Below are 13,741 nucleotides of genomic sequence, written 5' to 3'. Positions count from 1 at the left end.
TGGTATAGGACAGTGATGGCTAACCTTGCACTCAAGCTGTGAGGCCCAGTGCACACCAAAAACCGCTAGCAGATCTGCAAAACGCTAGAGGTTCTTGAAGCAGGTTTTAAAGTGATTCTAGTCATGTTTAGAGAGATTTTCTAAACATGCCTAGCGGTTTTTTGGAGCATTTTGTGTAGCAGATGTCATATATTGTTACAGTAAAGCTACTGAACAGCTACTGTAATAAAAACGCCTGGAAAGCCGCTCTGATGTAGCGTTTTTCAGAACGGTTTTCCACTTTCCTATACTTTAACATTGAGGCAGAAACGCCTCAGAAAACTAAAAAATGCTGCAGCCCCTGAGTTTGTGTTTGTGGAAAAAACGAACAGCTCTGGTGTGCACCAGCCCATTGAAATACATTACCCGAGCGGTTTTAAAACCGCTTGAGTTTTGAAAAATGCTCACGAACCACTCTGGTGTGCACCAGCCCTAACAAAACTACAAATCCCATCATGCCTCTGCCTCCCCGAGTTATGCTTAGAACTGTCAGAGTATTGGAATGCCTCATGGGACTTGTAGTTCCACCACAGCTGGAGTGCCAAGGTTAGCCATCACTGGTATAGGAGAACTCTGGCGTCCACCATAACTACTTATTATGCCATTCTCAAATTGATACCTTGGCACCTTCGTAGCTGCAATATGTACAGGAGCCTGTGGCGGCACACAAATTGTCTGGTGTGATCTGCCCCCAAATTAACTGATCCATCCCTTACACCAATTTATGCTGCCTTGAGAGTCTTCAAGAGTGTGTGTGCATGCAAGTGTATGCATGCGAATGAGGTCCAATGGGAGCACATGCACAATTGTGCCCCTGTGCTTACCAAAGATTGACAGCAAGTGTTGGAGGTCTATCGTGGGGAAAGTGCACAATAAAATATTCACTTCATGTGCAAAATCACCTGTGGAAAAACCTGGTCCTTTTCCTGATGCAAGTGTGGTATTAGCATAAGGACAGGCATGGGGTACACTTGTTCTCTTGCCCCAATTAGCTGCAAAGTGTTGGGAGTGTATGTGTGTTGGCTTATGAGAGCACTTGCACATGCATGTGGACGTGCGGAAACAATTGTGCACACACAGGATCATGCATATATGTGCATGATCGTGTGTACATGTGCACAATCTTGTACAACAGCAGCAAAACTACCAGGATGAGACTCATGTACACAATCATACACAGCAACAATGAAAGTGCTAGGACATGAGACTTACATCCTTATTTCAAGTCAACGAATCAGCGCTATAAATGTAACAGTTCAACAGATAAAAGGGGATATCAGATGGATAAGCGTAATGACAATCTACTCTTACAGAGGTGTCTGGTTCTTCTACTGACCACATATGCTATTGCTCTGTTGTTATTGCCTGATGAAGAAGGATTAAATCTGCGAAACGCGTTGCATTGTCCCCCGGAGTATGTAACTAAACTTGTTGTATTTGACAAACACATTGGCAATTTTTGTGTCTGCTTGGAGGAGGTAAGTCCACCACTGCCTCCTCATGTTTTAAACTTTTTAGATTATTTTATCCTTTTGACGTTTCTGTATCCATACTACACTGTAACAACAATCTAGTAACAGTTCATCAGAGAGATGAGCACCCAGGTGTTCTTTTGCTTCAGTGAATCATCACCATCACTAAGTAATGAAAAGGCTTAACCACTTAACGACCGCCCCCAGCCGATGGGCGGCGGCAAAGTCCGGGCCCAAACGACCGCAATACGCCCATCGGCGGGGGCGGCTGCGGGAGTGGCTATGCGGCGATCGCGTCATTCGTGACGCGATCAGCCGCCGGGGACTGGCTCCGCCCCCCGTTCGCCGTAACCCGCCGGCCGTTCGGAAGCGCCGGCGGGTTACTGGCATCCGGATCGCCGCTGCAACAGTGTATAATAGGCTTTGTAATGTATACAAAGCCTATTATACTGGCTGCCTCCTGCCCTGGTGGTCCCAGTGTCCGAGGGACCACCAGGGCAGGCTGCAGCCACCCTAGTCTGCACCAAACACACTGATTTCCCCCCCCCTGCCCCCTGATCGCCCACAGCACCCCTCAGACCCCCCCCTGCCCACCCCCCAGACCACTGTTTGCACCCAGTCACCCTCCTAATCACCCATCAATCACTCCCTGTCACTATCTGTCAACGCTATTTTTTTTTTAAGTCCCTAATCTGCCCCCTACTCCCTCCTGATCACCCCCCCACCCCTCAGATTCTCCCCAGACCCCCCCCCAGACCCCCCCCCCCGTGTACTGTATGCATCTATCCCCCCTGATCACCTGTCAATCACCTGTCAATCACCTGTCAATCACCCGTCAATCACCCCCTGTCACTGCCACCCATCAATCAGCCCCTGATCTGCCCCTTGCGGGCAATCTGATCACCCCCCCACACCAATAGATCGCCCGCAGATCCGACATCAGATCACCTCCCAAATCCATTGTTTACATCTATTCTCTCCTCTAAACACCCACTAATTACCCATCAATCACCCCCTATCACCACCTGTCACTGTTACCCATCAGATTAGACCCTAATCTGCCCCTTGCGGGCACCCAATCACCTGCCCACACGCTCAGATTGCCCTCAGACCCCCCCCTTATCAATTCGCCCGTGCAATATTTACATCTGTTATTCCGGGTAATAACCCACTGATCACCTGTCAATCACCCATCAATCACCCCCTGTCACTGCCACCCATCAATCACCCCCTGTCACTGCCACCCATCAATCAGCCCCTAACCTGCCCCTTGCGGGCAATCTGATCACCCCCCCACACCAATAGATCGCCCGCAGATCCGACATCAGATCACCTCCCAAATCCATTGTTTACATCTATTCTCTCCTCTAAACACCCACTAATTACCCATCAATCACCCCCTATCACCACCTGTCACTGTTACCCATCAGATTAGACCCTAATCTGCCCCTTGCGGGCACCCAATCACCTGCCCACACGCTCAGATTGCCCTCAGACCCCCCCCTTATCAATTCGCCCGTGCAATATTTACATCTGTTATTCCGGGTAATAACCCACTGATCACCTGTCAATCACCCATCAATCACCCCCTGTCACTGCCACCCATCAATCACCCCCAGTCACTGCCACCCATCAATCAGCCCCTAACCTGCCCCTTGCGGGCAATCTGATCACCCACCCACACCAATAGATCGCCCGCAGATCCGACATCAGATCACCTCCCAAATCCATTGTTTACATCTATTCTCTCCTCTAAACACCCACTAATTACCCATCAATCACCCCCTATCACCACCTGTCACTGTTACCCATCAGATTAGACCCTAATCTGCCCCTTGCGGGCACCCAATCACCCGCCCACACCTCAGAACGCCCTCAGACCCTAGCCCTGATCACCTCGCCAGTGCATTGCTTGCATCTATTTCCCCCCTCTAATCACACCTTGAGACACCCATCAATCACCTCCTGTCACCCCCTAGCACACCTACCCATCAGATCAGGCCCTAATTTGCCCCGTGTGGGCTCCTGATCACTCGGCCAAACCCTCAGATCCCCCTCAGACCCCCTTCCGATCACCTCCCCAGTGCATTGATTGCATCTATTTTCCCCTCTAACCGCCCCCTGAGACACCCATCAATCACCTCCTGTCACCCCCCTAGCACTCCTATCCATCAGATCAGGCCCAATACATCCTGTCATCTAAGAGGCCACCCTGCTTATGACCGATTCCACAAAATTTGCCCCCTCATAGACCACCTGTCATCAAAATTTGCAGATGCTTATACCCCTGAACAGTCATTTTGAGAAATTTGGTTTCCAGACTACTCACAGTTTTGGGCCCGTAAAATGCCAGGGCAGTATAGGAACCCCACAAGTGACCCCATTTTAGAAAGAAGACACCCCAAGGTATTCTGTTAGGTGTATGATGGGTTCATAGAATATTTTATTTTTTGTCAAAAGTTAGCGGAAATTGGATTGTTATTGTTTTTTTCACAAAGTGTCATTTTTCACTAACTTGTGAGAAAAAATAAAATCTTCTATGAACTCACCATACCCCTAACGGAATACCTTGGGGTGTCTTCTTTCTAAAATGGGGTCACTTGTGGGGTTCCTATACTGCCCTGGCATTTTAGGGGCCCTAAACCGTGAGGAGTAGTCTAGAAAACAAATGCCTCAAAATGACCTGTGAATAGGACGTTGGGCCCCTTAGCGCACCTAGGCTGCAAAAAAGTGTCACACATGTGGTATCGCCATACTCAGGAGAAGTAGTATAATGTGTTTTGTGGTGTATTTTTACACATACCCATGCTGGGTGGGAGAAATCTCTCTGTAAATGGACAATTGTGTGTAAAACAAATAAAAAAATGTGTCATTTACAGAGATATTTCTCCCACCCAGCATGGTTATATGTAAAAATACACCACAAAACACATTATACTACTTCTTCTGAGTACGGCGATACCACATGTGTGACACTTTTTTGCAGCCTAACTGTGCTAAGGGGCCCAAAGTCCAATGAGTACCTTTAGGATTTCACAGGTCATTTTGAGACATTTGGGTTCAAGACTACTCCTCACGGTTTAGGGCCCCTAAAATGCCAGGGCAGTATAGGAACCCCACAAGTGACCCCATTTTAGAAAGAAGACACCCCAAGGTATTCTTTTAGGTGTATGATGAGTTCATAGAAGATTTTATTTTTTGTCACAAGTTAGCGGAAATTGATATGTATTGTTTTTTTTTTCACAAAGTGTCATTTTCCGCTAACTTGTGACAAAAAAAAAATCTTCTATGAACTCACCATACTCCTAACAGAATACCTTGGGGTGTCTTCTTTCTAAAATGGGGTCACTTGTGGGGTTCCTATACTGCCCTGGCATTTTAGGGGCCCTAAACCGTGAGGAGTAGTCTAGAATCCAAATGCCTCAAAATGACCTGTGAATAGGACGTTAGGCCCCTTAGCGCACCTAGGTTGCAAAAAAGTGTCACACATGTGGTATCGCCGTACTCAGAAGAAGTAGTATAATGTGTTTTGGGGTGTATTTTTATACATACCCATGCTGGGTGGGAGAAATCTCTCTGTAAATGGACAATTGTGTGTAAAAAAAATCAAATAATTGTCATTTACAGAGATATTTCTCCCACCCAGCATGGGTATGTGTAAAAATACACCCCAAAACACATTATACTACTTCTCCTGAGTACGGCGGTACCACATGTGTGGCACTTTTTTGCACCCTAAGTGCGCTAAGGGGCCCAAAGTCCAATGAGTACCTTTAGGATTTCACAGGTCATTTTGCCACATTTGGTTTCAAGACTACTCCTCACGGTTTAGGGCCCCTAAAATACCAGGGCAGTATAGGAACCCCACAAATGACTCCATTTTAGAAAGAAGACACCCCAAGGTATTCCGTTAGGAGAATGGCGAGTTCATAGAAGATTTTATTTTTTGTCACAAGTTAGCGGAAAATGACACTTTGTGAAAAAAAACAATTAAAATCAATTTCCGCTAACTTGTGACAAAAAAAAAAAATCTTCTATGAACTCACCATACATCTAACGGAATACCTTGGGGTGTCTTCTTTCTAAAATGGGGTAATTTGTGGGGTTCCTATACTGTCCTGGCATTTTAGGGGCCCTAAACCGTGAGGAGTAGTCTTGAAACGAAATTTCTCAAAATGACCTGTGAAATCCTAAAGGTACTCATTGGACTTTGGGCCCCTTAGCGCAGTTAGGGTGCAAAAAAGTGCCACACATGTGGTATCGCCGTACTCAGGAGAAGTAGTATAATGTGTTTTGGGGTGTATTTTTCCACATACCCATGCTGAGTGGGAGAAATATCTCTATAAATAGACAATTGTGTGTAAAAAAAATAAAAAAATTGTCATTTACGGAGATATTTCTCCCACCCAGCATGTGTATGTGTAAAAATACACCCCAAAACACATTATACTACTTTTCCTGAGTACGGCAATACCACATGTGTGGCACTTTTTTGCGGCCTAACTGCGCTAAGGGGCCCAAAGTCCAATGAGCATCTTTAGGCTTTACAGGGGTGCTTACAATTAGGCACCCCCCAAATGCCAGGACAGTAAACACACCCCACAAATGACCCCATTCTGGAAAGTAGACACTTCAAGGTATTCAGAGAGGAGCATAGTGAGTCTGTGGCAGATTTCATTTTTTTTTGTCGCAAGTTAGAAGAAATGGAAACTTTTTTTTTTTTTTTTTTTGTCACAAACTGTCATTTTCCGCTAACTTGTGACAAAAAATAAAATCTTCTATGAACTCACCATGCCTCTCACTGAATACTTTGGGATGTCTTCTTTCCAAAATGGGGTCATTTGGGGGGTATTTGTACTATCCTGGAATTTTAGCCCCTCATGAAACATGACAGGTGCGCAGAAAAGTCAGAGATGCTTGAAAATGGGAAAATTCACTTTTGGCACCATAGTTTGTAAACGCTATAACTTTTACCCAATCCAATAAATATACACTGAATGTTTTTTTTTTTATCAAAGACATGTAGCAGAATAACTTTCGCGCTCAAATGTATAGGAAATTTTACTTTATTTGAAAAATGTCAGCACAGAAAGTTAAAAAAGTCATTTTTTTGACAAAATTCATGTCTTTTTTGATGAATATAATAAAAAGTAAAACTCGCAGCAGCAATCAAATAGCATCAAAAGAAAGCTGTATTAGTGACAAGAAAAGGAGGTAAAATTCATTTAGGTGGTAGGTTGTATGACCGAGCAATAAACCGTGAAAGCTGCAGTGGTCTGAATGGAGAAAAAGGCTCTGGTCCTTAAGGGGCGAAAAGACTGTGGTCCTGAAGTGGTTAAAGAGAGTATTAAACGACATCAAAAATCGCTTTTTACCTTATAATAAACATGGGTTTGCCCCTGCTAAAACGCTGCTATCTCGCGGCAGAACGAGGGTTTTTTACCCCCCAAATCCCCTCTGTGGTGTCCAGGGATCGCTTCCTGTTGAGGCAGGGCTAACGGCCACAGCCCTGCCTCTCAGAGCATCTATCAGCGCTGATCTCCGCCTCTCCCCGCCCCTCTCAGTCTTCCTTCACTGAGAGGGGCGGGGGAGAGTCGGAGATCCACTGGCTGATAGATGCGCATGGAGGTAGAGCTACAGCCGAAAGCTCTGCCTCCATGAGCAGCAAAATCTACAACCAAGTTGGTCGTGGGTTTTGCAGGGGGGATTTAGGGGTTCAGCCGCGGGACAGCGGCATTTTACCAGGGGCAAACGTGCCCATGTGGATTTTAGGGTAAAAAGCCATTTTTAATTTAGCGTCAGAGTCTCTTTAACAGCCTGTAAGTGCCCACACCACAAGGCAGTGTATAGCTCAATCAGCAATCTAAAACGAGCTCATCAATCTTCATTGATATACAATCACACCTTCTCATGAAGTTTTCATATGATAGTATCACATGGAGTTATAGACACAGCTCACTCGACATCCATGTAGTAAAAAAACAGCAAGATAGATGCTCTAAGTGTAAATTGTATTTAATTCCAAAGGTCAACAACTACAGCTTAAAATAGAATAAAAAAGGATAACACTCACATACAAGGCCCGATATCATAGGGGACCCCACAAGTAGAAAGCGCTCTATGATAAAGTTTGGACAAGCAAACAGAATGGTGCCATTCCTCTCCTTCCCGACTAGTTTCACCGACTGGCGTCATCAGGGGATCCATGAGTATCATGTCCTAAATCAGCAACTAGATACGCTATCCCTTTACCCACACAATCCAGAATGCCAAGAGCATTAATCAATACATCGGGCTCGATTCACAAAGCGGTGCTAACCCAGTTAGAGACTTTAGGCATGATAACCATTGCACCATGGTGGTGAAAAGCCAGTTTAGGTGTGATAAGTTTAGGCATGCTAAGTTTAGATAAGTTTAGATCGCTTGCAAAGTCCCGCACGCAAAGCAGCGCCATTAAACTTTATACGAAGTGCACCAGACTTTGATAGCGTAAAACTTTTGATCAGCTGTGCACTGCGGTGCTAACCCAGTTGGCGCTTAAACTTATCATGCCTAAACTTATCACACCTAAACTTATCATGCCTAAACTTATCACACCTAAACTTATCACACCTAAACTTATCATGCCTAAACTGAGTTTAGGCATGATAAAGGGCTTTCCACCAGCGTGCTAACTGTTAGCACCGCTTTGTGAATCAGGCCCATTGTGTGCAATGGAGTGCAGAAAATTTGGCACTTTTCAGTTGAAAGTCCAAGTGCAAGACAGGTGCAAGCAGTGTAACAGGCATGATGCTAACAAGCATTGATAGCAAAAAATGTTGCCCACAACTGGTGGAGCACATGAAAAAGGCCCACCAGTGAAACCTAGAGATTTGCTTGTATTGATTGATGCAAGCATCCTAGGAGAGGGGACGATAGAGGGAGATTACTCCTTAGAAAAGAAGTTAAATGGATCCTATGATCAGATACTTTGCGTCCACTTGGTCTAAATGATCATCTAGATTACCCAGTTCGGCCTATCTGGATGAGTTTCCTCGTCCAGATAGGCACTGCTGCTTTCCCAGCGTGGTGCGCGCGATCAGGCGCGCGATTAGGCGCGCGCCCGCGCGCGCACCCGCCGCCCGCCGCTAGCCCCCGATCAGTGAATGGGAATATAATTCCCATTCACCGATCTAACTTCCCCGCAGAAATACCGACGCTTTCTCTCCAGAGAGCGCGGTATTTCTGCCCCCAGGAAACTTTTCCCCAGCATTTTAGTTCCTGGATGCGAGATCGTTCGCATCCAGGACTTTTTTCACTGTGGCCATCTTGTGGCCAAATAGTAAACTGCACCCACATACATTTTTGATAAAAAAATTATAATTTTACATTTAAAATTAGCAGTTTCCCCCCCACACCAAAAATTACCCACATACACTTTTTTTTATTAAAAAAAAAAATACTACAAAAAAAAATAAATAAAAACAACATAAATAGTTACCCAAGGGTCTGAACTTTTTAATTATGCGTGTCAAGAGAATATGTTATTATATTATTTAAATTATAAGCTTATAAATAGTGATGGACGCAAATTGAAAAAATGCACCTTTATTTCTAAATGAAATATCGGCACCATAAATTGTGATAGGAACATTGTTTAAATGGTGTAATAACCGGGACAGATGGGCAAATAAAATACATGCGTTTTAATTACGGTAGCGTATATTAATTTCAAACTATAATGGCCAAAAACTGAGAAACAATGAATTTTTTCAGTTTTTTTCTTATTCTTCCTGTTAAAATGCATTTACAGTAAAGTGGCTCTTAGCAAAATGTACCCCCCCAAAGAAAGCTTAATTGGTGGTGGAAAAAACAAGATATAGATCAATTCATTGTGATAAGTAGCAATAAAGTTATAGGCGAATGAATGGGAGGTGAACGTTGCTCGGATGCATGAGATTTTCGGCACTGTGGCGCTGAACCGGTTACACATGTCACCTTGATTTGTGATCTTCTGTCCTTTCCTGCCTGCTTGTCTAATTACTTGTTCTTTGCTCTTTGGTCTTAGGTGTTCCTCTACCTTTTTTCTCTATTGACACCTACTTGGACAGGGAGGACCCCCTGTTCAGCTTCTCGTCTTCTACTTTCCTCTTCTTTCCCTCTTTGGACCCTAATCGGAATAGGCAACCTATTGAATTAACCATATGCCAGTTCAAACATTCCTGTTCCAGTGTTCTCTCACTCTGGTTCAGTTTAGGTTTTTTTTTTTAAGACGGGGTTGTTTGTCCAAAGACATAACAACAAAAGTTGTTTAGGTGATACCTTTAGTGAGTAACTGTACAAGATTTTTTGCAAGCTTTTGCAACTTTAAGTTTCTTCTTCAGGCATGTTTAAGAACTGGATAAGAACCATAGAAGAAACTCAAAGTTTTGAAAGCTTGCAAAGAAGTATTGTGCAGTTAGTCATTAAAGGTAGCACCTAAAAAACTTTTGTTGTTATATCTTCGGATTTTCTCCATGACTAATACCGGACCACACGCAACTGGGTTGTTTATCCTCCATAGTTCCTTACATCACTATCAGTTACCATACTGATTGGTTATTTGCTGACTGCAGGAGGAGGGAGAGGAGGTCCTTTGCACATCATTATGACAGTGGGATTAGATTGCCCCTTTCCTCTCCCTCTCCTCCTCTATTTCACCTCTGCATCACTCCTATGGGCGAGATGTCGTGGTGCACTGGAAGTGCGTCTCAGCATGAGACCTATATACCGGTAGCTCCATCTGTTCACCATTGCATAGGCAAACGCAGGGGGGGATTACAGCTGCCCAGAATCCCCCTCAGACCAGGGCTAGTGCAGTGTGTGGGGACAAGCACAGGTTGAGACACCAGAATATCTGCAGGTATCCTGCTGCTTCCAGCACTGCCCCCTTTCTATCCCAGCTACAGTTGACTTTGGATGGAGCAGTAGCGTGTGTACAGAGCATGGTGCAGCTCTGGGGAACCTAACAGAGCACAGAGTCAGGTATGAGCACAGTTGTGTACCCTGCTGTGTGAATGCTTCACTTTTCCCCTTCATCAGAAATGTCGGCTGTCCTCATTAGTATCTGTATCCAAACTGCAACTGAATGATCCCGTTGTCGATCGGTAGCAGATCGGACATCTAGGAAATAATTGTCAGATCGGGTCAGTCAGACGGGAAATTGCATTATGTGTACCCAGCATGATGTCCTACTATAATATACTGTATTGTATGTGGCTGAGGGAGACCTTTCAGGAATCTCCCCCTTGAAAATCCTGGGTTTGCCCCTGCATTGTGCACTTGCCTTGGAAAAAGCTATGATTCCCCTCCAGGAGATGGTCCCAAGGCCTCCCTCTGCCATGCTACGGACGCCAGTAGGGTTGCTCGTACTGAGAAAACTACGATTATGCTTAATTACGTGTAATTTTCAGCAATTACGTAGATTTAACCAGCTTTCACCTACAGTTGTCAAACGTAATTACGCCTTAAATTATGCAATTACGCTTAAGCTGAACATAGTTCTATGCGGACGCTTAGTTAAGTATGCAGAAAAAAGTCTGCAATCATTAACGGTTTCTATGTGTAAATTCCCCTTGACGTATTTCCATATTTTTGTAAGCGTACATCCGGTACATTAGTTCAATGCGTGCGTGGCTTTCATATAATGTACGCATATAGCACATTCGTGAGTGGCTTTGCAATATACATGTGAACTACACGTAACAGGCGTAATTACGCATAGTGGTACATTTTACGCGTAAATTCATGAGCGTAATTTACAAACTTTGCTTTACAATTATGATGCGTAATTATGATTTACAATGCGTAAATACATTTGGGCATGGTGTCAGCTCACCCTTGGACGCCACCATTTAGTACCATCTAAGTACTCACTTACGCTTTTTGCTATCAATGCCTGCTACTATCATGCTTGTTACACTACTTGCACTTGTCTTGCACTTGAACTTTTAATGAACTGAATAGTGCTGCATTTTCTGCTCTACATTGTTGGTTTTGGATTCTATCCTATATCCTAAGCACATCCACATTGCTGGAGCAACTGCTGTGCATATTTGCTGTCTGACAATCTACAGCTGCATCTCCATGAGTGCCGACACTGGCTTACTTTGATTTTAAATAATACATGAATGGAAACATTAGGATTAAAAATGAAAATAACATTTTAAACCGCAAGACTCAGTGGAACTTGGTAGTATCCGAGTCTTGTGATTGAGCTAAAATTCCCATGGTATTCTGATTTCTGCTGTAAAATACCATATTCTCTGACTGTCACCAATACTACCGAGCTTTTCCAAAATTTGAGTGTTGTGATTGGCCTAAACATTTAAGTTTTAGGCCAATCACAAAGTTTTAGGCCAATCGCAGGACTCAGAAATACTTGGTAGTATTGGATCAATCAGAGAATACGAAGGTTTATCTCAGAAATCGGAATACTGTGGAAATTTTAGACTAATTACAAGACTCGGGTACTACCAAATGTAACTGACTCTTGGGATTGATTTAAAACGCCTGCGGTATTCTGAGTTCTTCAGCCTGTGATTGGTCCAATGCTTCCAAAAAAGGGGTTCTAACAACAAACCGTTCATTCACAAAAAAAAATAATCAAAAAAAAAAAAACCCTTTAGGTGGAAATCAGTTTCAAGTATTTGTAATTGGCTTTTCGGTAATCAGAATGACCATAGAATCAAAAATCAGCATTTCCAACCATCCCTGGTCTTAGGACCTGTATCCCCTCAGATGCCCTGCCTATCTCTGAGTCGGATGCAGCACCCATTGCTGTAGCTAAGCCACCATGCATTGCTATAGGGATAAGGATGCATGCTGTGGCAAACTGCAGCATGGTGTCCAATTTGCACCAGCATATGATTCAGAGGGCAAGCCTATTGACGGGATAGGCAGAGTTTTCCTGTGCAACTTGGATGTGGAGAAACGCTGTGTATTCCAAACTTGTGGAATTAGGCTCACAAGCAGAAAATGCAATATTGGGGAATAATTTCATGTCACCCAAACATGCACAACAAGATGATTCATGAGGAGCTTAAAACATTATTGTTTTTTGTAGAATGATCAAAGCCTCCCAAACCTCTCTGTTTCTTAAACCATACACAAAAGGATTTAACATCGGAACTACAATGAGATAAATCATAGACAGCAGCTTGTTCTCCTCTGCTGCATTTTCTGATTCTTCTTTCATGTATAAAATGGTGCTGGGACCATAGAATAGAATAACAGTCACAAGGTGGGAGGTGCAGCAGGAGAAGGATTTAAGGCGTCCGTCTTTAGATCTGATTTTTAAAATGCTGCTGATTATAAACACATATGAAGTTAATATAAATGAAAATGGTACAATGCCCATTAAAATGTCTTCAAAAGCTATTAGAAGTTTCCTGCCTTTAGTGTCACTGGTTGCCAGGGCAATTAGTGAATTGAGGTCACAGAAGAAATTATTGATCTCACGCAAACTGCAAAACAATATCATAGACGTAAGTAACGCATGCATCAATGAATTCAAAGCTCCAGCCAACCAGCAAGAGACGGCCATGGAAAGACAAAGTTTCTTGCTCATTATTGAGTAATACTGCAGCGGTTTACAGATGGCCAAATACCGGTCATAGGCCATCGATGTCAAGATCAAGATGTCAACGAGTGTACAGAAAACAAAGAAAAATAATTGAATTATGCAACTCTGGAAAGAGATTCTATGATCTTGGATTAGTGTAATCATCAGTAGCTTTGGGATGGTGGAAGAGGTGGAGATCACATCTATGATGGCAAGGTTACACAGGAAGAAATACATCGGTGTGTGCAGCTTTGGCACTGAACAGACAAGCAGAACAATCATGATATTTCCAATGATGGTCATTAAATACATCAATAAAACGCCAACAAATATTGAACGTTGTCCAGCCAGTGAGGCCAAAAATGTTATCATATAAAAATTCAATTTCAGCACTTTGATTTGAACATTCGGACATCTTGTTTACCTTGAGAAAAAAATCACAAAAAACACATTTTATTTATTTAAAAATAAGGAAAATAGAGAGAAATATTTTTTCCATTATTTAATCATTGTGACGTGATGAGGGTCCATGCGACATGACCGGACAGAGAATTGGATGACAACTCATTTATTCCATTTCATGTAGTAGTTAAATGCGATAAAACAAAATACAGCATATCTGCTGCACACCAACAAGTTCAGCTCCATC

General features: G+C 43.4%; 1 protein-coding gene across 1 annotated transcript; it reads right to left on the bottom strand.

The window, feature by feature from the left end:
• Window positions 1–12,570: 12,570 nt before the first annotated feature.
• LOC137561880 (olfactory receptor 5V1-like) lies at window positions 12,571–13,464 on the bottom strand. The gene has a single exon (XM_068273232.1). The coding sequence runs from the start codon at window positions 13,462–13,464 to the stop codon at window positions 12,571–12,573; it is 894 nt and encodes a 297-aa protein (XP_068129333.1).
• Between the last annotated feature and the right edge of the window lie 277 nt (window positions 13,465–13,741).

The sequence above is a fragment of the Hyperolius riggenbachi genome, chromosome 3 (genome assembly GCF_040937935.1).
Source record: "Hyperolius riggenbachi isolate aHypRig1 chromosome 3, aHypRig1.pri, whole genome shotgun sequence".
Lineage (NCBI taxonomy): Eukaryota > Metazoa > Chordata > Amphibia > Anura > Hyperoliidae > Hyperolius > Hyperolius riggenbachi.
Note: the sequence above shows the minus strand (reverse complement) of the source record. Positions and strands in the feature narration are given on the sequence as shown.